This window comes from Pelodiscus sinensis, chromosome 18, assembly GCF_052426305.1.
Source record: "Pelodiscus sinensis isolate ZL-2025 chromosome 18, ASM5242630v1, whole genome shotgun sequence".
NCBI lineage: Eukaryota > Metazoa > Chordata > Testudines > Trionychidae > Pelodiscus > Pelodiscus sinensis.
The window spans coordinates 32021456-32048897 of NC_143069.1; the positions used below are offsets into that span (position 1 = coordinate 32021456).

The window sequence follows — 27442 nt, forward strand, 5'->3', positions numbered from 1 at the left end:
GGTTGGTTCATGATCTGTTGTCGGTTTGTATTTCTGGTTTTTTCGAGCGATACTGAGTCCCAGAGAGTGGAATGGGGGGGACAGAGCGAGAGACAGACGCGGGGGTGCAGACAGGGGGTGGGTCGGCCAGTTCTCGCAGGCAGCAGCACGCCAGCATGCACTCCAGCGCCCCCCCCCATCGCCCCTCCGGGGGGGCACCAGTGGGGGGAGACACCCGGCCGGGGGGGGGGGGCTGCAGGATTCCTTTTGAGCTGCAGTGACCCCACCAGGTGCCCCTCACTCCCGACCCGCAGCCCCCCTGCCTGGCCCCTCCTTCGCTTCCTGTCCTAAGCAGCCCCTGCCCCTCCCCAGAGGAGCCGCATCTCATGATCGCTCCAAGGCTGAAAAGGAATCCTGCAGGGGAGGGGGGAACAGTCCGATGCCCCCCCTTCATGGGGACAGTGGGTCTGGTTGGCTCCATGCTGGGAACTGGGGGGGGGGGGGCAGCAGAGGGGGAAGTGGAGTGTGGGGGAAGCGCTTCACCTTTGAGCTACACCTGGACACTTGATGGCTTTGCTCCCCCCCCAATGTAAATGCTCTTAATCCAGTTTCAAATTGGTTTTGTTTCAATCTGATTCCATTTTCCAGCCTCTCATGTAGCTATGGCATGGACAGATGCTGCCCCTTTCAGGCCTGCTACCCCCCCCCCCCAAGTAGGGTGTGGGGAAAATTCACCCCCCCAGCTTTGCCCCAGAGCAGCGTTTCTCTTGAGCACCATTTTGGGCCTGGGTTTGAACCAGGCTTCACTCTGGTTTAGTGGCTTCCCATAGGGTGGGGGATGGGCTTGCGGTTAGCCCTAAGTGAGAGAGCTCGCCGGGTCTCTGCAGGGGGCTGGTGACTCTGGGCGAAAGTGTCCGCTTTAGTCCGGACTGACCAACTGGGCCAACGTTCATGCAGTGTGAGACAGGGCGGCTGGGAAACCGGAGGAGGCGCGTCTACACGGGGGAGCGGGAAAGGGGTTTCACTCCAGTTTAACAAACCTGACTTTGACATGGGTGCCACACACCCCAGGTGCATTGGTTCATTAAGGGCGCTCGTTCCCACCCTAGGGGGAGCTGCTTTTGGGACGGGCCACGCAATGTGTCGTCCCCGTTCTCCCCCCCCCAGCTGGGCAGAGCAGCACTTCTGTGTCTAAATCGCTCGCTGGACCCCCGGCCAGGAAGGCATCAAGCAGCCGGGGGCTTTGAACCTGGCCCGAACCACTAGGCTATTCACTCACTCCCCCGAACAGACCCCTCTCGGGCCAGCTAGAACCCCCAAAGCCATTGGCTCGGCCCCTGTGCTTTTCCCCGGCCAGAAGCGGGCTGCCGTGCGTCTACACTTGGGAGCGGGCAAGGGGTCTCACTCCGGTTTAACAAAACTGATTTTGAACAGGCGCCGTGCCCCCGAGGCCTAGGGCAGCTTGCCGGGGGATCGTTAGCGCAGGGAAGCCTTTGATTTTCAGCCGCCCGCCTCGCAAAGGAGGCACGGAGAAATGGGGGGCAGGCGGGAGGAGCCCAGTATGACGAGTGCTTGCGGAGGGGCGCCCCGGGCCGCGTGGGGGTCCATGGCTGAGACCGTGCGGACGGGCTGCTGCCCCAACGCCCGCTGGCCTGCTCTGCCCACGGTCCCTTCGTGCCACGGGTCCGGCGAGGCACGAGCCCACGCAGAAAGGGGGGCCCGCCGGAGCCAGCGTCCAGCAGAGCCGCGGCCCAGGATATGAAAGGAGGGGGGGGGAGTTTTCCCCCCATGGGGGGATCAAGAGGGGACTGACCCTCCTGCCTCACGTCAGCATAGCCGGCGGGGATGGGGGGGGTCCAGGAAACGCCAGCCTATGTTGGGGGGGGACAAACTGGGGTAGGTGGAGGTGTTGGGGGGAGGGGGGTGAACGAGGGAAGGGACGCAGAAAGCAAGAGGAGAGGGACGTAAAGAAACCCCCCCCCCACTCCCTCCCCCCACTAAATAAATGAAATTCCAGTCTCGTTTCCCGCCCTGGCCAGCCAGCCGACCCCCCCCCAGGTTCGGTTTGTTACGAGCGGTGAATTTCTTCGTGGTGCGGTGTCGTTTTCAGTTTCGTTTGCGTCGGGCTGTGTCGGGGGGGGGTGTCTTTTCTGTTTGAAATATTTACAGGTTCACAGTACGGGCGGGGCACGGCGGTGCCTGCTCAGCCTTTGGGGGGGTTCGATCTCCAGGGCCCCCCCCCGCTGCAAGCCCCCTCCAGACCAAGCCGGGGCGGGCGGGCGGACGCGCGGCCCTGGGCGTCTTTCTTCGTTTGCTCTCCCCCGGCGCCGGCCGCAGGCTGGGACGGGGTCCGGATCCAGACCGGAGCTGGGCTCCCCGTGCGCCCGGGCTCACGGCTGCTGCGGGGGCGGGGGGGCCTGCGTCCCGTTGGACGACACGACTTTCTTGTCCTTGCAGGAGCCGCGGCGGAGCTGCTCCGAGACGTCGGGGTCGGAGCGCCGGGAGGGCGGGGCCCCGCGGGTGGGGGTGCCCGGCGGGCGGGGCTGCTGCCCGTTCTTCTCATCTGGGGGGGGGCAGAGACATGGAGTGGGAAAGGGGCGCCCCCACTGCCGCCCTGCAGCCCCTGCCCCCCACTGCCGCCCTGCAGCCCCTGCCCCCCACTGCCGCCCTGCCCCCCATCCTGCCGGCGCCCCCACTGCCGCCCTGCAGCCCTGCCCCCCACTGCCGCCCCTCAGCCCCTGCCCCCCACTGCCGCCCTGCCCCCCCGTCCTGCCGGTGCCCCCACTGCCGCCCCGCAGCCCCTGCCCCCCACTGCCGCCCCTCAGCCCCTGCCCCCCACTGCCGCCCTGCCCCCCCGTCCTGCCGGTGCCCCCACTGCCGCCCCGCAGCCCCTGCCCCCCACTGCCGCCCCACAGCCCTGCCCCCCCGTCCTGCCGGTGCCCCCACTGCCGCCCCGCAGCTCTGCCCCCCACTGCCGCCCCACAGCCCTGCCCCCCCGTCCTGCCGGTGCCCCCACTGCCGCCCCGCAGCTCTGCCCCCCCGTCCTGCCGGTGCCCCCACTGCCGCCCCGCAGCCCTGCCCCCCCGTCCTGCCGGTGCCCCCACTGCCGCTCTACAGCCCTGCCCCTCCCAGCCCCTCCAGCATCCCCATTCCCGCCCCACAGCCCTGCCCCCCACCCTGCCGGCGCCCCCACTGCCGCCGCGCAGCCCTGCCCCCCCGCCCTGCCAGTGCCCCCACTGCCGCCCTGCAGCCCTGCCCCCCCCGCCCTGCCAGTGCCCCCACTGCCGCCCCGCAGCCCTGCCCCCCCCGTCCTGCCGGCGCCCCCACTGCTGCCCTGCCCTCCACTGCCACCCCGCAGCCCTGCCCCCCCGTCCTGCCGGCGCCCCCACTGCTGCCCTGCCCCCCACTGCCGCCCTGCAGCCCTGCCCCCCCGTCCTGCCGGCGCCCCCACTGCTGCCCTGCCCCCCACTGCCGCCCTGCAGCCCTGCCCCCCCGTCCTGCCGGCGCCCCCACTGCTGTCCTGCAGCCCCTGCCAGCCCAGCCCCACTCACCAGCGAGCGCCTGCACCGAGGGCTGGTCGTGGGAGCTGAGCAGCTGAGCTTGGATGGTCTCCACGACCCGCTTGAATCGACGGCTGGGACCTGGGGAGGGAACGGGAGAGGTCAAAGGAGGGTGGGGGGCCTGTCTGTGGTCTGGGGAAAATGGGGGTGCAGGGTCCCGGGGAAGTGGGTTGGGGGATCGTTGGGGGCATGAGGGGGAAGTTTTGGGGGTCCCAGGGCAGTAGAGGGAGGTACTGGGGTGTCCTGGGGAAAGAGGCGAGGGAAGGGGGTGCTGGAGATAGCAGAGGTCCCAGGGGAAGGGGGGTACAGGGAGAAGCGGTCTCAGGGGAAGGGGGTGCAGGGAGAAGCGGAGGAAGGGGGTCCCAGGAGAACAGGGTCCCAGGGAAGGGGGTCCCAGGAGAACAGGGTCCCAGGGGAAGGGGGTGCAGGGAGAAGCGGAGGAAGCGGGTCCCAGGAGAACAGGGTCCCAGGGGAAGGGGGTGCAGGGAGAAGGGGTCTCAGGGGAAGGGGGTGCAGGGAGAAGCGGAGGAAGGGGGTCCCAGGAGAACAGGGTCCCAGGGAAGGGGGTGCAGGGAGAAGGGGTCCCAGGGAAGGGGGTGCAGGGAGAAGCGGAGGAAGGGGGTCCCAGGAGAACAGGGTCCCAGGGAAGGGGATGCAGGGAGAAGGGGTCCCAGGGGAAGGGGGTGCAGGGAGAAGCGGAGGAAGGGGGTCCCAGGAGAACAGGGTCCCAGGGAAGGGGGTGCAGGGAGAAGGGGTCCCAGGGGAAGAGAGGAGGTGCTGGGGTAGTAGAGGTCCCAGGGGGAAGGGGGGCGCCGGGGCTCCGGTCCCTGGCCCCCCACCTGAGATGAGGGTGAAGCTGACGGAGAACACCCCGCTGTCCTTGGGGGCGGCCCCCCCGTCCGAGGCACTGATGTCCACCTGGAACCGGACGGGTTTCTGGAAGACGGATGGGCCCCCCGATGCCCGGTACTCGGCCCGGAAGCTCGTCTGCGACAGGACGCTGTGGCTCAGGCTGGGGATCTGGGGGGCAGATGGGGGGGTCAGGGTCTCCACGACCATTCCCCGGCTCGCCCGGCCCAGCCGCTCACCCTGCTGCCCTGCCCCCTCGTCCCCAGCCCAGCCCCCCATCCCCCAGGCTCTCACACCTGGCCCCCCGCCCCTTAGCCCCCCCCCCCGCACCGAGAGGAAGGCGTGGACGATGTCGGCCTTGACGGAGCCGAGTGGCTTGTCCCGGATCACCACGAAGATCAGCTCCTCCTTCTCCAGTGAGATGAAATTCCCGAACCAGGACTTCTTGGCCAGCCTGGGAGGGGGGGAGGACACAGCAGGGTCAGGCCGGGGGGGGGGGGGGGGGAGAGGACACAGCAGGGTCAGGGCCAGGGCCAGGGCCAGACCGGGGGGGGGGGGGCAGCGAGGTGGTGGGTGAGCCAGGGGGCTGGGGCTTGGGTGAGCTGGGGGGGGCTGGACAGGGGGCCAGGCTGGGGGGGCGGAGTGCTGGTGCAGGGGTCAGGGCCGGGGGGGGGAGTCCCAAAGAGGGCCCGGAGGCGGTTTATTCCTCGTGTTATGCTGCATAACATACAGTGTCCGGTAGGTCCTGTCCTCCAGTGACCGCGGGTGTGTGCCTCAGTTTCCCCGGGAGCAGCACCAATCCCTAGGCGGGGAGGGGAACTCCGGGTGGGGCTCGCTGAGGGAGGCTGCCCCGGTCCAGCCCGTACACACCGGCCAGCGCCCTGGTACCCCAAGCTGGGGGGGAGGGGCGGCGCCTTTGGCCAGGGAGGGGGCGAGGATGTTGGGCGGGGGCTGAATTGCTCTCGCTGGCTTAGGGGGCAGGGAGGGGGCAGGGCCTGGCTCCGGGCTCTGGGCCCCAGGCTGGGCTGCCCTGGGTCCCTGTCGCCTCAGCCCCTCCAGCTCTCCCTGCCAGGGGGCTGGGAGTCCCCTCTGGCTGCCCCCCTCGGAGACACCCCTCGCCAGGCCCACGCTGGGGGAGGCGGCTTTGGGCTGGGGGCGGGGCTCAGGGAAGGGGCGGGGCCGGGGGTCACGGTGGGGCCACACTCACTCTGGGGAGGACTCCGGCGTCAGGCTGGACATCTCCTCCGGGGTGGGGACTGTGGGGGCAGGGGGGTTAGAGCAGCGGGACACCACCGAGCCCCCCCCGCTGCATCCCTCCCCCGAACCTCCCACCCCCCACTGCACCCCTCCCCCACGCCTCCCACCACCCCCATCACACCCCTCCCCCGAACCTCCAACCCCCCCACTGCACCCCTCCCCCAAAACCTCCCACCGCCCCCATCACACCCCTCCCCCGAACCTCCAACCCCCCCACTGCACCCCTCCCCCAAAACCTCCCACCGCCCCGCCGCACCCCTCCCCCACGCCTCCCACCACCCCCATCACACCCCTCCCCCAAACCTTCCACCCCCCACTGCACCCCTCCCCCAAAACCTCCCACTGCCCCGCTGCACCCCTCCCCCACACCTCCCACCCCCACCATCACACCCCTCCCCCGAACCTAGCCCCACTGTACCCTTCCCCCACACCTCCCACCCCGGCCATCACATCCCTCCCCCGAACCTCGCACCCCCCACCGTACCCCTCCCCAGCCATCACACCACTCCCCCGAACCTCCCACCCCCCACCGTACCCCTCCCCCAAACCTCCCGCCCTCGCACCCCTCCCCCCACCGCACCCCACCCCCGCGGCCCCTCACCTTGCAGTTTCCGGCGGTGGAAGCGGGGCGAGCCGAGGAAGCTGTTCTTGATGGAGTTGAGGCGACTCTTCCAGGCCAGGCCGGCGGCCCCGGGGCTGGAGGGGGGGGTGCCCCCGGGGGTGCCCGAGGGGCTGTCCTTGGGCGTGTGGACGGGGGTGCCCAGCGGGGTGGGGAGGGGGCTGCCCCGGGGGGAGGGGTGGGGGGTGACCTGCGGCACAGAGGCGGGGGGGGGCTTAGTTGGGGGGAAGCGGAAGCGGGAGGAGGGAGCGGGGGGCGGGGAGGCGGCGGGGGGCAGCGGGAAGGGGGCCGAGCGCCGGCTCTGGTGCAGCCCCCGCCCCCCGGCCAGGCTGCCCTTGGCCGGCAGCGTCTGGGTCTTGGGGGGCGCGGGGGGCTCCGGCGTCGGGGGTGGGGAGGAGAACACGGGGCTCTGGGGAGGGGAAGGAGGGACAGAGAGAGGCCCCCCCGGGGGGAGGGGGCAGGAGGGGAGAGCCGTGAGATGGGGTGAACGTGAGGCGCGGCGATGACCCCCCCGCCCCCCAGCTGTCAGCCCAGCCCCCCGTCTACCACCCTCGCTGCCCCACCTTTTCCAGCCCCCCAATGACCCTCCCCCACCCCCCACTGCCCCTCTGCTCCCCTCCCCAGCCCCCCAATGACCCTCCCCCACCGCCCCTCTGCTCCCCTCCCCAGCCCCCCAATGACCCTCCCCCGCCCCAGTGACCCACAGCTCCCCTCCCCAATCCCCATTGCCCCTCCGCTCCCCTCCCCAGCCCCCCAATGCCCCTGCCCCGTCCCTGCTGCCCCGCAGCTCTCCTCCCCAGCCCAATACCCCTCCCCCACCCCACTGCCCCTCAGCTCCTCTTTCCAGCCCTCCAACATCCCCCCCACCCACACTGCCCCCAGCTCCCCAACACCCCTCCTACCTCCACTGACCCCCAGCTCGCATCCCCCAATGCCCTACGCCCCCACTGCCTCCCACAGCCATGCCAGTTCCCCTCCCCCAGTCCCCCAACACCTCCACCCCTCCTCTCTGCCTCCCTGTTCCATCCCACCCCCACTTCCCCAGCCCCCCAAACCCCTCCCACCCCCACTCTGATCTACAGCCTCCACTCTCCCACCAACCTTCCCAGCCCCCAATACCCCTCGCCTGCTCCCACTGTCGCACCAGCTACCTCCCCACCCCCAACATCCCTCCCCCACCCCATCTGTCCCCAGCTCCCCTCCCCTAGCCCCCAATACCCCCCACACTTGCTGCCCTGCCAGCCTACCTCCCAGCCCCACAACACCCCCACCGCCCCAGCTCTCCTCCCCAGCCCCCCACTTTTCTCCCACCGCCACTTCCCTGCCAACCCCTCTCCCACAGCCCCCAATACCCCTCCCCAGCTCCTGAACACCCCATCTGCCCACCCACAACCCCACCCCCCCCCCTCAGTCCCCCAAAACCCACCTCTCCCCCATCCATCCCCATCCCCCGTCTATCCTCCTCCCGCCAGCTAGGCCCAAGCCCTGATCTCTCCCCCCCACCAGCCTTCCCCCCGCCCTCTTCTTTCTGCACAGAGGACGAATGAGGTGGAATGAGGCTGCAGGGTCTGTGACCCCCCCTTCCCCCCCCAAGTCCCCTGGTCCCTGCCCCATCCCTGGCCCCACAGCAATCCCCCCCTCCCGTCCCTGGTCCATGGAGCCTCCCCCAGCCCTGCCCCCAGAACAGTCCCCCTGCCCCACTCCACACAGCTAGCTTCCCCCCACCCCCGCCCAGCTAGGGGCCCATCAGTCACTCACCCTGGGGCTGCTGAGCGGGCTGGAGGAGAGGCCAGTAGAGGCGCCGCTGACAGAACGAGACCTGGGTGAGGGGCACGGGGGGGGAGGGGGCATGAGGCAGAGATAGGCCCAGCTCTGGGGTTTCCCCCCACAGGGGTAGGGGACTAGGCCGTGCCGAACTGGAGGGCAACAGGGACACAGACGGGGAATCCCCCTCAGCAGTACAGGGGCTCTGACACACAGCGTGTTTGCAGCACAATGGGGGATGCTCCGAGGGGGCACGGCTAGGACGGGGGGGGGGGGGATGACAGAGCTGCAGGGCCCCCTGTGGACAGGTGGGGGCAATGGGGTATGGCTGGGCCAGGGATGAGAGTCCCCCCACCCACTCCGGTGCCCCCTCACCTCTGACTGTGCTGAGCCATCTCGATGGCCCGTCGGGCCGGGACCGGGGAGCCCCCGTCGGTGACGCTCAAAACCTCCATGGACTTCCGCTCGGGCCGGCGCTTCCCGTGCCGGCTCAGCATCGGGGAGTCGACCCGCTTCCGGGGGGGGTCTGCCAGGGAATGGGGGGGTGAGTGTGGAACGCGGCCCTGGGGGGGTATGGGGACTGACACACAGCCAGCTCTGAGGGCTGTGGGGCCGGCTTGGACACTGGATGCACATGGCTGGGGGGGGGGGTGATTGATTGGGGGGGTTAGGAGTGCGGCTGGCTCTGGGGGGGAGGAGAGCCAGGTGCGTCGCTGGCTCCGGGGTAGGGGTGGGGGGGTGCCGGAGGTGGGGCTGGCTCTGGGGGGGAGGAGAGCCAGGTGCGTCGCTCGCTCCGGGGTAGGGGCGGGGGGGTGCCGGAGGCATGGCTGGTCCTGGAGGGGAGGGGCGCCAGGTGGGTGGCTGGCCCTGGGCGGAGGGACGCGTGGGTCTGGCTGGCTTTGGCAAGGAGAGGTGCCAGGTGCGTCGCTGGCTCCGGGGTAGGGGCAGGGGGGTGCCGGAGGCATGGCTGGTCCTGGAAGGGAGGGGCGCCAGGTGGGTGGCTGGCCCTGGGCGGAGGGACGCGTGGGTCTGGCTGGCTTTGGCAAGGAGAGGTGCCAGGTGCGTCGCTGGCTCCGGGGTAGGGGCAGGGGGGGTCCCGGCGGTGGGGCTGGCTCTGGGGGGAAGGGGCGCTGGGGGAGGGGCACAGGGGGGTCTCACCGACGTCGTTACGGGGTGGCAGGTCCTCGTCCTCACAGCTGGGGTACCGCTCCTTGCGATCCAGCAGCAGGTAATAGATCATCTTCTCCTGGTTCTCCCTGGGGGGGGCAGCACCACAGGGGCGTTGGCCACCCCTGTTCCTGCTGTTCAGCCCCTCCCCCCTTCCCCCAACCCTCTTCCCCTCCCCCACAGCTGTGCCCCCTGTACCCCTTGGCCTGCAGCCCCCTATATGGCTTGGCTCACAGCCCTCCTGTACCCCTCATCCTGCAGGCCTCCCCGTACCCCTTGGCTGCTGGCCCCCTCGTACCCCTCAGCCCAAAGCCCCCCCATACGGCTTGGCTCACAGCCCCCCTGTACCCCTCAGCCCGCAGCCCCCCGTACCCCTCTGCTTCTGGTCCCCCATACCCTTCGGCCCGCAGCCCCCCATACCCCTCTGCTTCTGGTCTCTCATACCCCTCAGCCCGCAGCCCCCCGTACCCCTTGGCTTCTGGTCCCCCGTACCCCTCAGCCCGCAGCCCCCCCCCGTACCCCTCTGCTTCTGGTCCCCCATACCCTTCGGCCCGCAGCCCCCCATACTCCTCTGCTTCTGGTCTCTCATACCCCTCAGCCCGCAGTCTCCCGTACCCCTTGGCTTCTGGTCCCCCGTACCCCTCAGCCCGCAGCCCCCCGTACCCCTCTGCTTCTGGTCCCCCATACCCTTCGGCCCGCAGCCCCCCATACCCCTCTGCTTCTGGTCTCTCATACCCCTCAGCCCGCAGCCCCCCGTACCCCTTGGCTTCTGGTCCCCCGTACCCCTCGGCCCGCAGCCCCCCCCCGTACCCCTCGGCTTCTGGTCCCCCATACCCCTCGGCCCGCAGCCCCCCCATACCCCTCAGCTTCTGGTCCCCCATACCCCTCGGCCCGCAGCCCCCCCGTACCCCTCTGCTTCTGGTCCCCCATCATACACCTCCCCCAGCCCGCAGCCCCCCCGTACCCCTCGGCTTCTGGTCCCCCATACCCCTCGGCCCGCAGCCCCCCCATACCCCTCGGCTTCTGGTCCCCCATTCCCCTCAGCCCGCAGCCCCCCGTACCCCTCTGCTTCTGGTCCCCCATACCCCTCGGCCCGCAGCCCCCCCCCCCGTACCCCTCGGCTTCTGGTCCCCCATGCCCTTCAGCCCGCAGCCCCCCCGTACCCCTCAACCTGCAGCTCCTGCTGCAAACGCCCTTTGTCGCGGAAGCAGCCCAGCGAGTACATGCTCTCCAGCACGTCGGGGTCCAGCTCGCTCGCCGACTGGATGCGCCGGATGGAGACCTTCCGCGGCACCGGCTGCTCCGGCTCCGGCTCGTTCTTCCCTCCCCTGTAGAACAGCCCACTCTGCGACCGGCCGGCGGGTGACTGCCGGGGCCCGGGGGAGGCGGGGGGAGGGCTGGATGGGGGTCCTGGTGGGGGGGGTGACTGCGGGGGGCCCAGGGGAGGCAGGGGGAGGGCTGGATGGGGGTCATGGTGGGAGAGGATAAGTTGGGGGTGGGGAAATTTCTGCAGCTCATGGGTCATAAAAAAATATTCAGCTGCAGGAATTAACTTGGCACCAACCAGAGAAGCCAGGACACCCGGGTGATGGGCCCGCGAGGCGGGGCAGGGGCGGGGCAGGAGCTGGACATCAAGTGATGGGCCCAAGGGGCAGGGCAGGGGCGGGGATACAAGGGTGATGGGCCCAGGGGCGGGATACAAGGGTGATGGGCCCAGGGGCGGGATACAAGGGTGATGGGCCCAGGGCTGGCTGCGTGGGATACTCACAGGAACCAGGGGTGCTTCTGGATCTGCTCCAGCTAGGAGAGGAGATGGCAGCTGAATTAGCCCGCCGGGCACGGCCCCCACACCTGCTCCAGCCCCCTGTCCCCCCACAACTACCCCCAGCCACTCCCTGCGCCCCCACAACTGCCCCCGCCCCCCACAACTGCCCCCAGCCCCCCCACTCCCCCACAACTACCCCCACCCCCCACAACTGCCCCCGCCCCCCCACTCCCCCACAACTACCCCCACCCCCCACAACTGCCCCCAGCCCCCCCACTCCCCCACAACTACCCCCGCCCCCCACAACTGCCCCCGCCCCCCCACTCCCCCACAACTACCCCCACCCCCCACAACTGCCCCCAGCCCCCCCAGTCCCCCACAACTACCCCCCCGCCCCCCCCCGCCCCCCACAACTGCCCCGCCCCCCCACTCCCCCACAACTACCCCCACCCCCCACAACTGCCCCCGCCCCCCCACTCCCCCACAACTACCCCCACCCCCCACAACTGCCCCGCCCCCCCACTCCCCCACAACTACCCCCGCCCCCCACAACTGCCCCCGCCCCCCCACTCCCCCACAACTACCCCCACCCCCCACAACTACCCCCACCCCCCCACTCCCCCACAACTACCCCCGCCCCCCACAACTGCCCCCGCCCCCCCCACTCCCCCACAACTACCCCCACCCCCCACAACTGCCCCCGCCCCCCCACTCCCTCACAACTACCCCCACCCCCCACAACTGCCCCCACCCGGCAGACTCACGCTGAGCCGCTTGTCGGGCTCCACCTCGATCATGCCGCGCAGGAGGCTCTGGCAGTCGGGGGGGATGAAGTGGGGCATGTGGAAGACGCCGCGTTTCACCTTCTCCAGCAGCTGGCGCAGGTTGTCGTCGTCGAAGGGCAGCGCCCCCTGCAGGCCAGTGGGGAGACGTGCCTCAGCGGGGGGCACCCTGAGACCCCACCCGGGGTAGGAGCCCCCAGACCTAGGGGCAGTGGGGAGCCAAAGGGGCAGGGGTGGAGGGGCTCTAGGGGGGGGGGATGGGATACGGGGCTGGGGTTCGGGGTGGAAAGGTGATGGAGGATGGGGTGGGGTCTGGAGGTCTGGGGTGGGGGATGGGGTGCAGGGTGGAGGGGTTCTGGGAACGGGGGTACAGTGGGGTCTGGGGGCGCAGGAGGCTGGTTTCAGGGGTGTCCGGGGACTCAGCGATGGGCCCGGGCGGCAATAGGGGGGTCGGAGGTGGAGGTGCAGGGGGACTGGGGGCGCTGGCAGTGAGGGGGTGGGGCAGGGACCCGGGGCTCAGGCTGCAGCGGAGCTGGGGTTGGGCGGGGGGCGGGGGCGGGGGCCACTCACCACCAGCAGGGCGAAGAGGATCACCCCGCAGCTCCACATGTCCGCCCGGCGCCCGTCGTATTTCTCGCCCTGCGCGGCACAGACACGGGGTTGGCACGGGCAGGGGGCTCCCCAGGGACGCCCCCCCGCCCCTCCCCCCGAGATGCGCCCCCACCCTCCCAGGGCCCAGACTCCGCCCCCAGCCCTGTCCCTCCCTGGGAACCCAACCCCCCCCCCAAACACGCAGGACCACAGGCCCCAAGACGAGGGGGAGGGGACAGGTTGGGAACAGAGGGGGAGGGGGAGGAGGGACCCACAGCCTGGCCCCCTCCCAGGGAAAGAACCCCGCCCTCACCCCACCCTCCTGGAGGGAAACTCCCCCCCTGCCCCGTACCCCCCACTGCCCTGGCAGCACTCGGCACCGGCTGCCATCCCCAGTGCCTGGAGACCCCACGAACATCCGTCCGTCCCTTCCCCGCAAGCCAGCATCCGCAGCCCCCAGGCACCGAGCTCCATGGGCCGTGGGGCTGAGCTGGGAGGCGGCAGGATATGGGATTCCGAGGACTATGGGGCCGGACACCGGGGTCAATGAACGATGGGGCTGGTGTGTGGGGCTGGGAGGGGTCGGGATATGGGGCCAATGGGCATGGGGCAGACATGTGGAACAGGGGGTGGGGGCCAGGGGAATGATGGGCCATGGGGCTGGCAGGTGGGCTGATGCGTGGGGCTGGGAGGGGACAGGTATAGGGGCCGATGGGCCATGGGGCCGGCATGGGGCAGGATATGTGGGCCAAAGGGCCATGGGGCTGGCATGTGGGGCAGGGAGGAGGCAGGATATGGGGGCCAATGGGGCGTGGGGCTGGCGTGTGGGGCAGGGAGGGGGCAGGATATGGGGGCCAATGGGCCGTGGGGCTGGCGTGTGGGGCAGGGAGGGGGCAGGATATGCGGGCCAATGGGCCATGGGGCAGGATGGGGGGCCAATGGGCCATGGGTTTTGGCATGTGGGGCATGGAGGGGGCAGGATATGGGGGCCAATGGGCCATGGGGCTGGTGTGCGGGGCACAGAGGGGGCAGGATATGGGGGCCAATGGGCCGTGGGGCTGGCGTGTGGGGCAGGGAGAGGGACGGGACTCCATGGACTTACCTTGATCACCTCGGGACATGCATAGTGGGGAGAGCTGGGGGGCCAGCAATGGGGGGAGCAAGAGAGAGAGAGACAGACAGACAGACAGAGGGAGAGACGGAGTGAAAAGGAGGCTCAGTCCCGAGGGGGGCGGCTGAGTCACACAGGCCCGGACCCCCCGCCCCACCCCCCAGAGACACCCCACCCCCAGCCGGGGCAGGGATGGGGGCTCTGTGGGAGACAGCGCCCCCGGCAGTCCCTGCTCCCTGCTGGCCAGACCCCCGGGTCCCCGTGGCTCTCGGCCCCCGGCCCCGCCGGCCCCCCGCCCTGCGGGGCTCACCCACAGCTGGTCTCCAGCAGGCTGGCCCCGACCTGCAGGGACGCCATCCCGAAGTCCGCGATGCGGATGTTGTTCTTCTCGTCCAGCAGCAGGTTTTCCGGCTTCAGGTCCCGGTGGCTGCAATGTGGGGAGAGGGGGGTTAGAAACCCAGGGGGGCTGAGATCGGAACCAGCCCTGCCCCAGGGCGAACAGGAGCGACTCCGGATTGATCACAAGGGGCTGAGATCGGGACCAGCCCTGCCCAGGGCGAACAGGAGCGACTCCGGAGTGAACCCACGGGGCTGAGATCGGAACCAGCCCTGCCCAGGGCGAACAGGAGCCACTCCGGATTGATCACAAGGGGCTGAGATCGGAACCAGCCCTGCCCAGGGCCAACAGGAGCGACTCCGGATTGAACCCACGGGGCTGCGATCAGAACCAGCCCTGCCCAGGGCGAACAGGAGCCACTCCGGATTGATCACAAGGGGCTGAGATCGGAACCAGCCCTGCCCAGGGCGAACAGGAGCGACTCCGGATTGATCACAAGGGGCTGAGATCGGAACCAGCCCTGCCCCGGGGCGAACAGGAGCCACTCCGGATTGATCACAAGGGGCTGAGATCGGAACCAGCCCTGCCCAGGGCGAACAGGAGCCACTCCGGATTGATCACAAGGGGCTGAGATCGGAACCAGCCCTGCCCAGGGCCAACAGGAGCGACTCCGGATTGAACCCACGGGGCTGAGATCGGAACCAGCCCTGCCCAGGGCGAACAGGAGCGACTCCGGAGTGAACCCACGGGGCTGAGATCGGAACCAGCCCTGCCCAGGGCGAACAGGAGCGACTCCGGATTGATCACAAGGGGCTGAGATCAGAACCAGCCCTGCCCAGGGCCAACAGGAGCGACTCCGGATTGATCACAAGGGGCTGAGATCGGAACCAGCCCTGCCCCAGGGCGAACAGGAGCGACTCCGGATTGATCACAAGGGGCTGAGATCGGAACCAGCCCTGCCCAGGGCGAACAGGAGCGACTCCGGATTGATCACAAGGGGCTGAGATCGGAACCAGCCCTGCCCAGGGCGAACAGGAGCGACTCCGGATTGATCACAAGGGGCTGAGATCGGAACCAGCCCTGCCCCAGGGCGAACAGGAGCGACTCCGGATTGATCACAAGGGGCTGAGATCGGAACCAGCCCTGCCCCAGGGCGAACAGGAGCGACTCCGGATTGAACCCACGGGGCTGAGATCGGAACCAGCCCTGCCCAGGGCGAACAGGAGCGACTCCGGAGTGAACCCACGGGGCTGAGATCGGAACCAGCCCTGCCCCAGGGCGAACAGGAGCGACTCCGGATTGAACCCACGGGGCTGAGATCGGAACCAGCCCTGCCCAGGGCGAACAGGAGCGACTCCGGATTGAACCCACGGGGCTGAGATCGGAACCAGCCCTGCCCCAGGGCGAACAGGAGCGACTCCGGATTGAACCCACGGGGCTGAGATCGGAACCAGCCCTGCCCAGGGCGAACAGGAGTGACTCCAGATTGATCACAAGGGGCTGAGATCGGAACCAGCCCTGCCCCAGGGCAAACAGGAGCGACTCCGGATTGAACCCACGGGGCTGAGATCGGAACCAGCCCTGCCCAGGGCAAACAGGAGCGACTCCGGATTGATCACAAGGGGCTGAGATTGGAACCAGCCCTGCCCAGGGCCAACAGGAGCGACCCGGATTTAACCCACGGGGCTGAGATCGGAACCAGCCCTGCCCAGGGCGAACAGGAGTGACTCCAGATTGATCACAAGGGGCTGAGATTGGAACCAGCCCTGCCCCAGGGCAAACAGGAGTGACTCCGGATTGAACCCACGGGGCTGAGATCGGAACCAGCCCTGCCCAGGGCGAACAGGAGCGACTCCGGATTGATCACAAGGGGCTGAGATCGGAACCAGCCCTGCCCCAGGGCGAACAGGAGCGACTCCGGATTGATCACAAGGGGCTGAGATCGGAACCCTCTCTCCACTGGACTCGGGGGTGACTCCGGATTGAACGCAGGGGGCTGAGATGAGACCCTGGCCATGCCCCTGCCCTCTCAGTGAGGGAAGGAGATAAAAGCCCTACGACCGCTGCCAGCAAGGAAAGCGCCCCGAGCCGGGGGGTGGGGGGGGCTCCGAGCCGCGGGGGGTCTCACCAGATGGAGTAGCTGTGGCAGAAGTCCAGGGCGGAGACGATCTGCCGGAAGAACTTGCGAGCCTCTTTGGGGGTGAGTCGCCCCTTCTTCACCAGGTAGTCGAAGAGCTCCCCGCCCGAGACGTGCTCCAGCACCAGGTACCTGGGGGGCGAGGCCAAGGGGGCGGGGGAGGGGCAGGGGAAGCGGGGGAGGGGAGGGCCTCAGGGGGAAGGGGGTGGGGGGGCAGGGGAAGTAAGATCAGGCCGGGGGGGGCAAAAGGGGGGCGGAGGGTTAAGTGGAGAGGAGGCAATGGGGGGGAAGGTCACGACCTATCAGAGCTCTCCCCTGACACCACTGCGCCCGCTCCTCCCCCTGCCAGCCCTGGGAGGGGTCCGTGGCCCCAGAGGGGGGGGCGCTGGGGGGGGCTGTGCCAGGCTTTGCCTCCGTGTGTCACATCAGCCGGTTATGTCACAGGCCACAAGGACAAAGGCAGTTTGTGTGGGCAGGCCGGGGGGAGCCAGCTGTCACTGCCTGGCATCACACACACACACACACACACACAGAGCACAGACAGATGGACCCACACACACAGCATGGATGGACAGACACACACACACACACACACACACAGCATGGACACACACACACACACAGCATGGACAGACACACACACACACACACACAGAGCACAGACAGATGGACCCACACACACAGCATGGATGGACAGACACACACACACACACACACACACACAGCATGGACACACACACACACACACACACGGATGGACAGACACACACACGCAGAGTGCATGGACACGCGCGGCATGGACAAACACACAGCATGAATGGACAGACAGACAGACACACAGCACATGGATTGATGGACGCGCACACACACACACAGCACAGACGACGGACACAGCATGGACGGATGGACGGACACACAGCGCATGGGTTGATGGACGCACACACACACACACAGCATGGACGGACACAGCATGGACGAATAGACGGACGGACACACAGCACGGCCAGATGGACACACAGAGCATGGATGGATGGACGGACACACACAGCATGGACAGACGCGCACACATAGCATGGACAGACAGACACAGACACACACACAGCACAGACGGACGGACACACACAGCACCCTCGCTGGAGCCCTGGAACGGGCGGGTTCCACTCCCAGGTCTCTCTCAGAGCCCCCCAGCCCCGTTCTAGACAAACACGCCCGTTCCAGAGTCAGGGTCTAGAACCCCCAACCGCCGGGGCGGTCCTGAGTCTAGAACCACAAGCCAGACCATCGTATTTCGGGGGGCGGGGGGGATCGCAGAGCAAACCTGCCAGCAAAGCCAACAGCCCCCGCTAGACCAGCCGGGCAACCCCAGCCCCGTCCTGGACCCTCCCGCTCGGGAGAGGCAGCCGGTTCTCCCCCACACACTTGCCTCACGCAGGCGCGCTCTGGAAAGCCAAAGCCCTGTGGGTTCTAGAGCCTCCCCTCCGGGAACGCAGCACCCCCCTCGGCAAAGCAAACAGCCGCCCTCCCAAACAGAGCGTCCAAGCAACCAGCCGGCCCCGGGACCGGGATCTAGAACCGACCGTAGTCCAGGCTAGCTCCTGCAGGGCAAGCCCCGGCCTAGCCCAGTTCTAGAGCTACGACCTAGAACCCAAGCACAGGGCGGGGCTCAGCCCGGAACCGCCGGCGGGAACAGCAAACGCGCCCCCCGCCACACCACGCTCCAGAGGAGCAAAGCGGGGCCACGAGGCCCTCAGTCTAGAGTCAAACTCTAGAGCCTCACGGACGGGACAGCCCCCTCCCCCGGACCACGATCTAGAACGCAGACCCGCCCGCTGCTGCGAGGAGCTAGCATGTCGCCCGAAGGGCGCCCCCATTCTAGACCTGGGTTCTAGAGCCCCCCATTCCAGAGCAGTTACCTCTAGAAGTAAAATCACAGGCTCGCAGGCTCCGATTGGCCGGTTGGCAATCTCCTCGGCCAATCAAGGATGGCCCAGGGCTGAAGACAGCTCCCAGGACTCCGCCCGCTCCCCTCCCCCCAGCAGGGCAGAGCACCCCCTGCTGGGCTGCAGGGCCAGGTGTGCGCCTGAAGGGCAGACCTCAAGAGGCACTGGCCCCAGGGCAGGGCAGGGCGGGGGGCTGGCTGGGGGAGGGGACGGCAGGGAGCGTCTCCAAATACCTACAAATATTTCTTGTTTTCGTAGACGTCGTGCAGCTTCAGCACGTGCGGGTGCTCGATCAGTTTCAGGATGGCGATTTCCCGCTCCACCTGCGGAGGGAAACCGAGTCAGCCACAGGGCGTCGGGGGAGGGGTGGTGGGATGGGCAGCAGGGTGGGGGCGCCCAAGCCCACGTTCCAAACTCAGCTGCCCTCCCTCCACAACACACACATTCCTGGACGTTGGGGGGGGTCGAGGGTGACTCTGGATCCAGGAAGGGGAGGGGCTCCAGGTGCCCCCAGAGTCCCCCCCCCCGCCCACCACCACCACTCCTCACCTTCATCAGCACTGACTCCGACAGCTTCTCCCGATTCACGATCTTGATGGCCACTTTCTGCCCCGTGATGCAGTGAACGCCCAGTTTCACCAGCCCTGGGTGGGGAGAGGGGTCAGCGCAGCGCCCCATAGACCTGCTGTGGCACAGTGCCCCCTGCTAACTCTGCCCCATAGTCCCGCTATAGCACAGCGCCCCCAGCTGGCCCTGCCCCATAAACCCCCTACAGCACAGCACCCCCGGCTGGCCCTGCCCCAGAAGCCCCCTATAGTACAGTACCCCCTCTGCCCCTGTTCTATAAACCCCCTTACAGCACAAATGCCCCCTCTGGCCCTGCCCCATACACCCCCCCCTACAGCACAGTGCCCCCTGCTGGTGCTGGCACATAGAACCCCTACAGCACAGCGACCCCTGCTGGCCCTGGCACATACACCCCCTATAGCAGAGCGCCCCCTGCTGGCCCTGGCACATACACCCCCTACAGCACAGCGCCCCCTGCTGGCCCTGGCACATACACCCCCTATAGCAGAGCGCCCCCTGCTGGCCCTGGCACATACACCCTGTACAGCACAGTGTCCCCCGCTGGCCCTGCATGGCCATCCCATACACCCCTGCCTCACGGCGCTCCTATCACCAAGATGTCCCAGGCCTGGCACCCCCACCTGAAGCCAGAGCGGACTCCCAGCCGGCAGGGAGAACAAGGGCTATTGGTTCCCAGGGACACAGCGGAACAGAGACCGGGAGCAGCCAGGACAGCCCGGCTTGGGGGGAGAAGGGCCCCCCCCAGGCTCAGGCTACAGAGAGCATCAGCCACAACATTCCCATCCCCCTCTTGCTATTGGTGCGGTGCCCAGGGAAACTGAGGCACCCACCGGGGTTACTCCAGGAGAGCAGAACTAGCGTGGAGCACACAAAGCGAACGCAATACCCCACTCGGTCCCAGCCCCTACTGAGCCCCCTGCGCGCCCCCCAGCTGCGGCACGGGGCTCCTCTTGCGCTGGACGCTGCACAGAGACCCCCCCCCAGCCGAGAGCGGGCGCAGCACGGACCCCCCCCAAGCCGAGAACGGGCGCAGCACAGACCCCCCCAGACAAGAGCGGGCGCTGCACAGACCCCCCCCCCCAGCCGAGAGCGGGCGCTGCACAGACCCCCCCCAGACAAGAGCGGGCGCTGCACAGACCCCCCCAGCCGAGAGCGGGCGCTGCACAGACCCCCCCCAGACAAGAGCGGGCGCTGCACGGACCCCCCAGCCGAGAGCGGGCGCTGCACAGACCCCCCCCCCAGCCGAGAGCGGGCGCTGCACAGACCCCCCCCCCAGCCGAGGGCGGGCGCTGCACGGACTCCCCCAGCCGAGAGTGGGTGCTGCACAGACCCCCCCAGCCGAGAGCGGGCGCTGCACAGACCCCCCCCCCCCCCCAGCCGAGAGCGGGCGCTGCACAGACCCCCCCAGCCGAGAGCGGGCGCAGCACAGATCCCCCCCAGCCGAGAGCGGGCGCTGCACAGATCCCCCCCAGCCGAGAGCGGGCGCAGCACAGATCCCCCCCAGCCGAGAGCGGGCGCTGCACAGACCCCCCCAGCCGAGAGCGGGCGCAGCACAGACCCCCCCCCAGCCGAGTGCGGGCGCTGCACAGACCCCCCCAGCCGAGAGCGGGCGCTGCACGGACCCCCCCAGCCGAGAGCGGGCGCTGCACGGACCCCCCCAGCCGAGAGCGGGCGCTGCACGGACCCCCCCAGCCGAGAGCGGGCGCTGCACGGACCCCCCCAGCCGAGAGCGGGCGCTGCACGGACCCCCCCAGCCGAGAGCGGGCGCAGCACAGACGCCCCCCAGCCGAGAGCGGGCGCAGCACAGATCCCCCCCAGCCGAGAGCGGGCGCTGCACAGACCCCCCCAGCCGAGAGCGGGCGCTGCACAGACCCCCCCAGCCGAGAGCGGGCGCTGCACGGACCCCCCCAGCCGAGAGCGGGCGCTGCACGGACCCCCCCAGCCGAGAGCGGGCGCTGCACAGACCCCCCCAGCCGAGAGCGGGCGCTGCACGGACCCCCCCAGCCGAGAGCGGGCGCTGCACGGACCCCCCCAGCCGAGAGCGGGCGCTGCACAGACCCCCCCAGCCGAGAGCGGGCGCAGCACAGATCCCCCCCAGCCGAGAGCGGGCGCTGCACGGACCCCCCCAGCCGAGAGCGGGCGCAGCACAGACCCCCCCAGCCGAGAGCGGGCGCAGCACAGATCCCCCCCAGCCGAGAGCGGGCGCTGCACAGACCCCCCCAGCCGAGAGCGGGCGCTGCACAGACCCCCCCAGCCGAGAGCGGGCGCTGCACGGACCCCCCCAGCCGAGAGCGGGCGCAGCACAGACCCCCCCAGCCGAGAGCGGGCGCAGCACAGATCCCCCCCAGCCGAGAGCGGGCGCTGCACGGACCCCCCCAGCCGAGAGCGGGCGCTGCACAGACACACGGCGATACACGGGCCCTGCCCAAAGCAGCTGGCCAGCGACCTGGAGGAAGGCAGGTCCCAGAAAATGAAACTGACTGGGAGGAGGAAGAAATTAATTCCTCCGACTCTGTCTCTTTCCACCCCCGCCCCCCTGTTCCATGATCCAACGCCCCCCCGGCCCCGCCCTCCGCCCGCCCCCCGGCCCCGCCCTCCGCCCGCCCCCCCGCCCCGCCCTCCGCCCGCCCCCCCAGCCCTGCCCTCCGCCCGCCCCCCCGGCCCTGCCCTCCGCCCGCCCCCCCGGCCCTGCCCTCCGCCCGCCCCCCCGGCCCTGCCCTCCGCCCGCCCCCCCGGCCCTGCCCTCCGCCCGCCACCCCGGCCCTGCCCTCCGCCCGCCACCCCGGCCCTGCCCTCCGCCCGCCCCCCCGGCCCTGCCCTCCGCCCCGCCCCCCCGGCCCCGCCCTCCGCCCGCCACCCTGGCCCCAAACGCTCCAACAACTGGCGTCCCCGCCCAGCATCCGGAATCAGGGAGACGCCCTTGGATCCCCTCGACCTCTGTTCTCAATCCTCACCCCCAAGTTAGTGTGTCTGGGTCCGCACCTGCCTGTGCCTGTGCCGCCCGGGGGGAGGCCGCAGGAATCCTGCGGTTTCAGGGGAACGTGGCTCAATCGCAGCCGGGGCGGGGGGGACCGAGGAAACCCCCCCCCCCCCCGCAGCACAAGAGACACCAGGAGTGCCGGCTGCCTAGCTGAGTGGAGACGGTTTGGGGGACGGATCCCCGGCTCGAGGTTCCCACGTGGGGAGCAATTCTTTCTAGCGGGCAGCTCGGTGGAGTTCCTCCAAGAGATCCGCTCCATTTCCACCAGGCAGGCGACGCAGGACCACGGGGGTCACAGCGGGGGACAGAGCCCCAGCCAAACTGCCCCACGCAACCCCCCTGGGCTGGGGGGAGCAGGACGGGGGGCAGCCAGAGAGACACGGGGAGCAGTCCTGGGTCCCCAGGCCGGGCTGTCTGAGATCAGCGGGTTGGAACAAAACCAGGCGGCCGGCCTGAGTCTGGAGCCAAACCCCCCAAGGGGCAGGAGCACAGAGCCCCAGGAGAGATTCCCCTCGGGCTGCTAGCAGGGCCCGCGACAGATCCACCAGCTGAGGCTCCCGCCGGGCCCATGTCTGTGGTGCCCAATGTGGGTCAGGATGGGGGAGGGGAAGCTCCCCTCCCCCCCCAAGCCAGGACCCCAAGTGAACCCACGTCCTCGGCACGAGCCCTGTCCCAGGAGAGCCTGCACCATGGGTCCGTGTGTCTGTCTGGCCAGGGGCCCACCTGGCCCTCGCCGGGTGTTGTGTTCCTCCAGCGTTTGACCCTCATTGGCTGGCCACCTCCATCCCCCCACCTTCTCCCCACCCCCTTCCTCCGTCCCCACAGATTGCGCCCCCCCCTGTCACTGTACAGGCCCCTGACCCAGACAGGCCCCATCAGTGCGCAGACGCAAAGCTAGAGGCAGCCTCCGCCTCGGAGAAGTAACAACTGAACTAGACAGAGGGAGGATGGGGGAAACTGAGGCAGGGAGCTATTCAGGGACTCACCCAGGGACTCCCAGGGAGCCAGTGGCAGATTTCTCAGCCCACCCCCCCTTAACCTCGGCCCTCCCTGCTCTCAATCGCTCCCCCAGGCAGGAGCTACCGCCCCTGTTTGCGAGAAGGGGAAACCGAGTCAGAGAGCGATGCGGCCCCCATAGGCACAGCTGGGATTACAGCCCCGGCCCTGCGGTCCTGCACCTCCTGCTCCGCACCCTGGAGTAAAGAAACCCCATTTCCGTAGGCCCTACACAAACCAGCTGCCCTGGTGCGGATTCGCACTGTGTGCTGCATGGGGGCAGGACCCCAGTTGGCGGGGGTGGGGGCAGAGAGACAGACCTCCCCCCATGTAGGGGGCCAAGATCTGACAGGCCCCCCACGTAGGGGGCTAAGGGGGCCCTTCCCCAACAGGTGCCCAGATGGAGCGTTCCTCTGTCCAGCCTGCCACTTTAAATGCACAGCAGCCACGGTGCATGTGTGTGTGTGTGTGGGGGGGGGTGTTTCTAGGCCGGATCCCCCCCCCCCCACCACTGCATTAAAATAGCTTCCCTCCATCTTTGGGGCTTTCTGCCTCCACCAGGGGGCTAGACCCCGAGCGTCAGATCCACCGTCAGCTCTGCCCCCTCCCACAGACATCGGCACCTCCCCTGGGCACCCCCGAAAGGCGGGGTGCGAGCCAAGGAAGGCTGGGAGATTTGCACCAATTCCCCTCCCCCTCCAGCGGGATTTCCTCGAGCTTCCCCCCCCCCCCCCCCCCCCGCGCCAGTCTCCCGCGGTTCCCACAGGCCGGCACTGCAGCAAAAGCAGGGAGCAAAAAATTGCTCCATCCCCCCCCACCTTGAACCGGTCGGTGCAGAGATATAACCCCCTCCCCCAGCATGACCCAGGAATGAGAGCGGGGGGGGGGGGGTTGCCCCACATCCCAGTGACCCCTGGTATTTCTAATCCCCCCCTCGGCACAAGGCGGTCGGGGGGGGGGGTTCCGGCTGCTGGCGAGGAATGTAACGGGCTGGGTGTCTCCCTGCTACTCGGCTCCCTGCAGCAGACACCCTCCCACAGAGATCCCCCCACACACACACACCTGTCCTCTGCCCAGGGATCTTCCCTCACACCCCTACGCTGGCTGCAGTGGGTCCTTCCAGCCCCCCCCATCCCGCCCCAATGCCCAGAGGTGAAACTGATCAGGCTCCCAGGAGTAGCAGTGAAACAAACAGACGCCCCCCCCCCCCCAGCTGGGGATCCCCCGCCACTCCTGGGGCTGCTCCTGAGCCCCCCCCCCCATGCACAGAGCTCTTGGGAAACTGATTCCCAACCCCCACTACCCAGGAAAGGTACAGCCCCCACCCTAGCCCCCATGGCTGCACTGACCCCCAAACCCACAGTACCAGGGACACCCCCACAGCCCCCCCTGCCCCCCCCCCCCCGACACCATGGCTGCACTGACTTCCCTCTCTCCCAAATCCAACAAGTCCATCGCCCCCCCCCGACAAGATCTTGGCTCTTCTGACCCCCACACCCGTAGCTGAGTTGACCTCCACCCCATGACTCCACAGCCCTGACCCCCCCAAACCCATAGCTCCACTGAACCCCCCCCCCCGCCGCAATCCCTCAGCACCTGCCGCTACACCCCTGGCACTGCTGACCCCAAACTCGCCCAGCCCCACTCATGGGGGATATTAAACCCCCTCCTGCTGCCCATGCACCTCGGGATCCCTTGGAGCATGGTCCAGCTGGGCGGGAGCCTGGAACAGTGTGTGTGGGGGGGGGGGGGATTTTACCAGCAGTCTTTACACTGCGCCCATCCCCCTGGCCTCTGGGCGGGTGAGCTATGCTGAAGTAGTTCTGGCGTCCATCCCCCTGGTGCTGGGGCAGTGGATCTAAGCAGGACGTGGGGGATGGGGCTGGAACATTTATTGGGGTGCATCACCCTAGGTACTGGGGCAGGGATCTAGCCCTCCCAGTGTGGGATGGGGGCTCTGACCCAGGGAATGGGGGGAGGAGCAGGACTGCACCTTGGGTCCCACCTCCCAGTGTGGGGCAGGGGTCTACCCAGAGAACGGGGGGAGGGGCCGGACTGTGTATTGGGGCCCATCCCCCCCATGTCTGGACAGGGGCTATGACCCAGGGAATGGGGGGAGGGGCAGGACTGCGCCTTGGAGCCCAACCCCCAGCGTGGGGTGGGGGCTCCGACCCATAGAATGGGGGAGGGGCGGGACTGCGCCTTGGGGCCCATCCCCCCGGGGCGGGGTGGGGGCTCTGACCCACGGAATGGGGGGAGGAGCGGGACTGCGCCTTGGGGCCCACCCTCCCGGGGTGGGGTGGGGGCTCTCACCCACGGAATGGGGGAGGGGCGGGACTGCGCCTTGGCGCCCACCCTCCCGGTGTGGGGCGGGGGCTCCGGCCCGGGGACCGCAGGGGTGGGGGGCCGGGGCCGCAGACTCACCCGTCTGGCCTTTGCCCAGCGTCTTCTCCAGCCGGTAGGGCCCCACGTACTGGGCGTGCTGGGGGGCCGGGCCCGAGGGGTGCCCCCCCGGCTCCTTGCCGCCGGACATGACGGCCGGGCCCCCTTTGTCTGCCGCCGGGCCCCCCCCACCGCGCCGCGATCCCCTCCCCGGCCGGGAACAATAGGCGCAGGCCGGGGGGCGGGGGGCTCAGAGCCCGGGGAGCAGCATGGTGCGGGGCCGCCCCTCGGCCGGGGATGCTGCGGCGGCTGCTGGAGGATGCTCGTCCCTGCGCTCCCCCGCCCCCCGCCGCAGCATCCGGGCACCGGGTGACAGCCAGCGGCGGGGTGAACCGGCCCGCCGCGCGGGGGGGAGGGGGGGGCCGGGACTGGCTGTCGGGTGTGCGTGCGGCTGTGGTTGTCTGATTGTCGTGTGAACGTGTGAGTGTTGTGTGGTTGTCTGATTGTCCTGTGAACGTGTGAGAGTGCTGTGTGGTTGTCTGATTGTCGTGTGAACGTGTGAGAGTGCTGTGTGGTTGTCTGATTGTCCTGTGAACGTGTGAGTGTTGTGTGGTTGAATGATTGTTGTGTGAACGTGTGAGAGTGCTGTGTGGTTGTCTGATTGTCGTGTGAACGTGTGAGAGTGCTGTGTGGTTGTCTGACTGTTGTGTGAACGTGTGTGCTTGTCGGTGCGTGCGGCTGTGATTGTGTGAACGTGTGTGAGTGTTGTGTGGTTGTATGATTGTTGTGTGCGTGCGGCTGTGATTGTCCTGTGAACGTGTGTGAGTGTTGTGTGGTTGTATGATTGTTGTGTGAATGTGTGTGATTGTTCTGTGCATGCAGCTGTTGTTCTGAGACTGTCCAGTGAACGTGTGTGCTTGTTGGTGCTTGTGGCTGTGATTGTCATGTGAACGTGTGAGAGTGCTGCGTGGTTGTATGATTGCTGTGTGAACGTGTGTGCTTGTTCTATGCGTGCGGCTGTGATTGTCGTGTGAATGTGTGTGCTTGTTGTGTGATTGTATGTTTGTTGTGTGAATGTGTGTGCCTGTTGTGTGTGTGCGGCTGTGATTGTCATGTGAATGTGTGTGATTGTTTGTGGTTGTATGATTGTGTGAACATGTGTGCTTGTGTGCGTGCGGCTGTGATTGTCGTGTGAACGTGTGTGATTGTTGTGTGCATGCGGCTGTGGTTGTGAGACTGTCGTATGAAAATGTGATTGTGTGTGTGTGGCTGTGATTGTGAGACTGTGGTTGCATGATTGTTGTGTAAAAGTGTGTGATTGTTGTGTGAGTGTGGCTGTGATTTTTGTGTGAAAGTGTGACTGTTGTGTGAGTATGGTGGTGTGATTGCTGCATGAGTGTGATCATGTGATTATTGTGTGCATGACTACGATTGTGCAATTGTTGTGTGCATGTGACTGAGTGCTCTGTGATTGCATGATTGTTGTGTGCATGTGGCTGTGATTGTTGTGTGACTGTGATTGTATGATTGTTGTTGTATGTATGGCTGAGATTGTGTAATTGGAGTGTGTGTGACTGTGAGTGCCTGATTGTTGTGGGCATGTGGCTGTAATTGTGTGATTGTTGTAGGTGTATGGCTGTGATTGTATGGCTGTACTAGTGTGTTGTGGCTAGGACTGATTGTCAGATGTATACGTTTGGGATTGTGTGATGGTTGTATGATTGTATGGCTGTAACTGGGTGATTGAGCCTGTGATCATGTGGCTACTTGTGTGAATGTGAATTATTGTGACTGTGGTAAGTGTAATTCGCTCTGTGATTGTATAACTATAATGCAGTGATCATGGCTGTCATTGTGTGGTTGTGGTGTGTGTGTGTGTGTAATTGTGTGTGTGATTGTATAGCTCGATAGTTGTGCAATTGCGATTGTGTGATTGTGGTTGTGATTGTAGTGTGTAATGGTAATGTGTGATGGTTTCTGTGATTCTGTGGCTGGGAAATTGTGTGAGTGTGATTGTTGTGTGGGTAATTGTGGCTGTGTACGTGCGGTTGTGTAACTGGGGGGTTGTAACAACGGAGTTGCGGTTCACGGAGTCTGTGTTCATATGGCTTGCTAATTGTGAAATCGAGGCTGTGATTGTCGCGCGCGTGTGTCATTGTGCATGTGTATTGTGATTCTGTGTGTGCCACTGTGTATGCGCCTGAGACCTGTGGGGGAGGGGCGGATTCGAGCACAGGGGACTGTGACTGATTGCCTGGGTGTGATTGTGCGTGTGGCAGTGTGTGTGCGAGACCTGCTGCTCAGAGACAGTCACACACACAGTGTGTGTCCATGTGTCTGACCCCGCCCCAGATATGGAACAACACTGGGCGCTGCCCAGCATAGCCCCCGCATCCCCCATCCCCTGCCCCAACCCCACCTCTCAGCCACCCATCCCCCACCCGCCCCATGAGACCCTCTGTGGCTGAGGGGGGGAGTCAAAGCCCCCTTCAGGCAGCATCACCCTAGCCAACCAGTCAATGGTCACCCCGGGGGCAGATCGGAGCCAGCGCCCCCTGGAGGGGAAAGGCCCTGGGCCCCATTCCCCACCCCCCTGGGCCCGCTCGCTCTGACAGCCAACTCTGGTTGTGTGGGAGAT

At 67.7% G+C, this 27442-nt stretch overlaps 1 protein-coding gene across 2 annotated transcripts; it reads right to left on the reverse strand.

The window, feature by feature from the left end:
* On the reverse strand, window positions 1-26944 carry BRSK1 (BR serine/threonine kinase 1). Of its 2 annotated transcripts, XM_089770090.1 has the most exons (19): window positions 24847-25104; window positions 18408-18502; window positions 18096-18181; window positions 15910-16050; window positions 13755-13871; window positions 13436-13469; window positions 12313-12381; window positions 11725-11871; window positions 10964-10995; window positions 10359-10523; window positions 9187-9284; window positions 8404-8554; window positions 8023-8083; window positions 6247-6454; window positions 5596-5644; window positions 4719-4842; window positions 4379-4559; window positions 3531-3620; window positions 1-2542 (listed from the first exon to the last, which is right to left on the reverse strand). In XM_089770090.1, the coding sequence occupies exons 1-19, from the start codon at window positions 24953-24955 to the stop codon at window positions 2370-2372; spliced, it is 2130 nt and encodes a 709-aa protein (XP_089626216.1). In that variant the 5' UTR covers window positions 24956-25104; the 3' UTR covers window positions 1-2369. The 2 variants fall into 2 exon arrangements, with proteins under 2 accessions (XP_089626216.1, XP_089626215.1); XM_089770089.1 differs by lacking the exon at window positions 13436-13469 and having other exon boundaries at window positions 24847-26944.
* Between the last annotated feature and the right edge of the window lie 498 nt (window positions 26945-27442).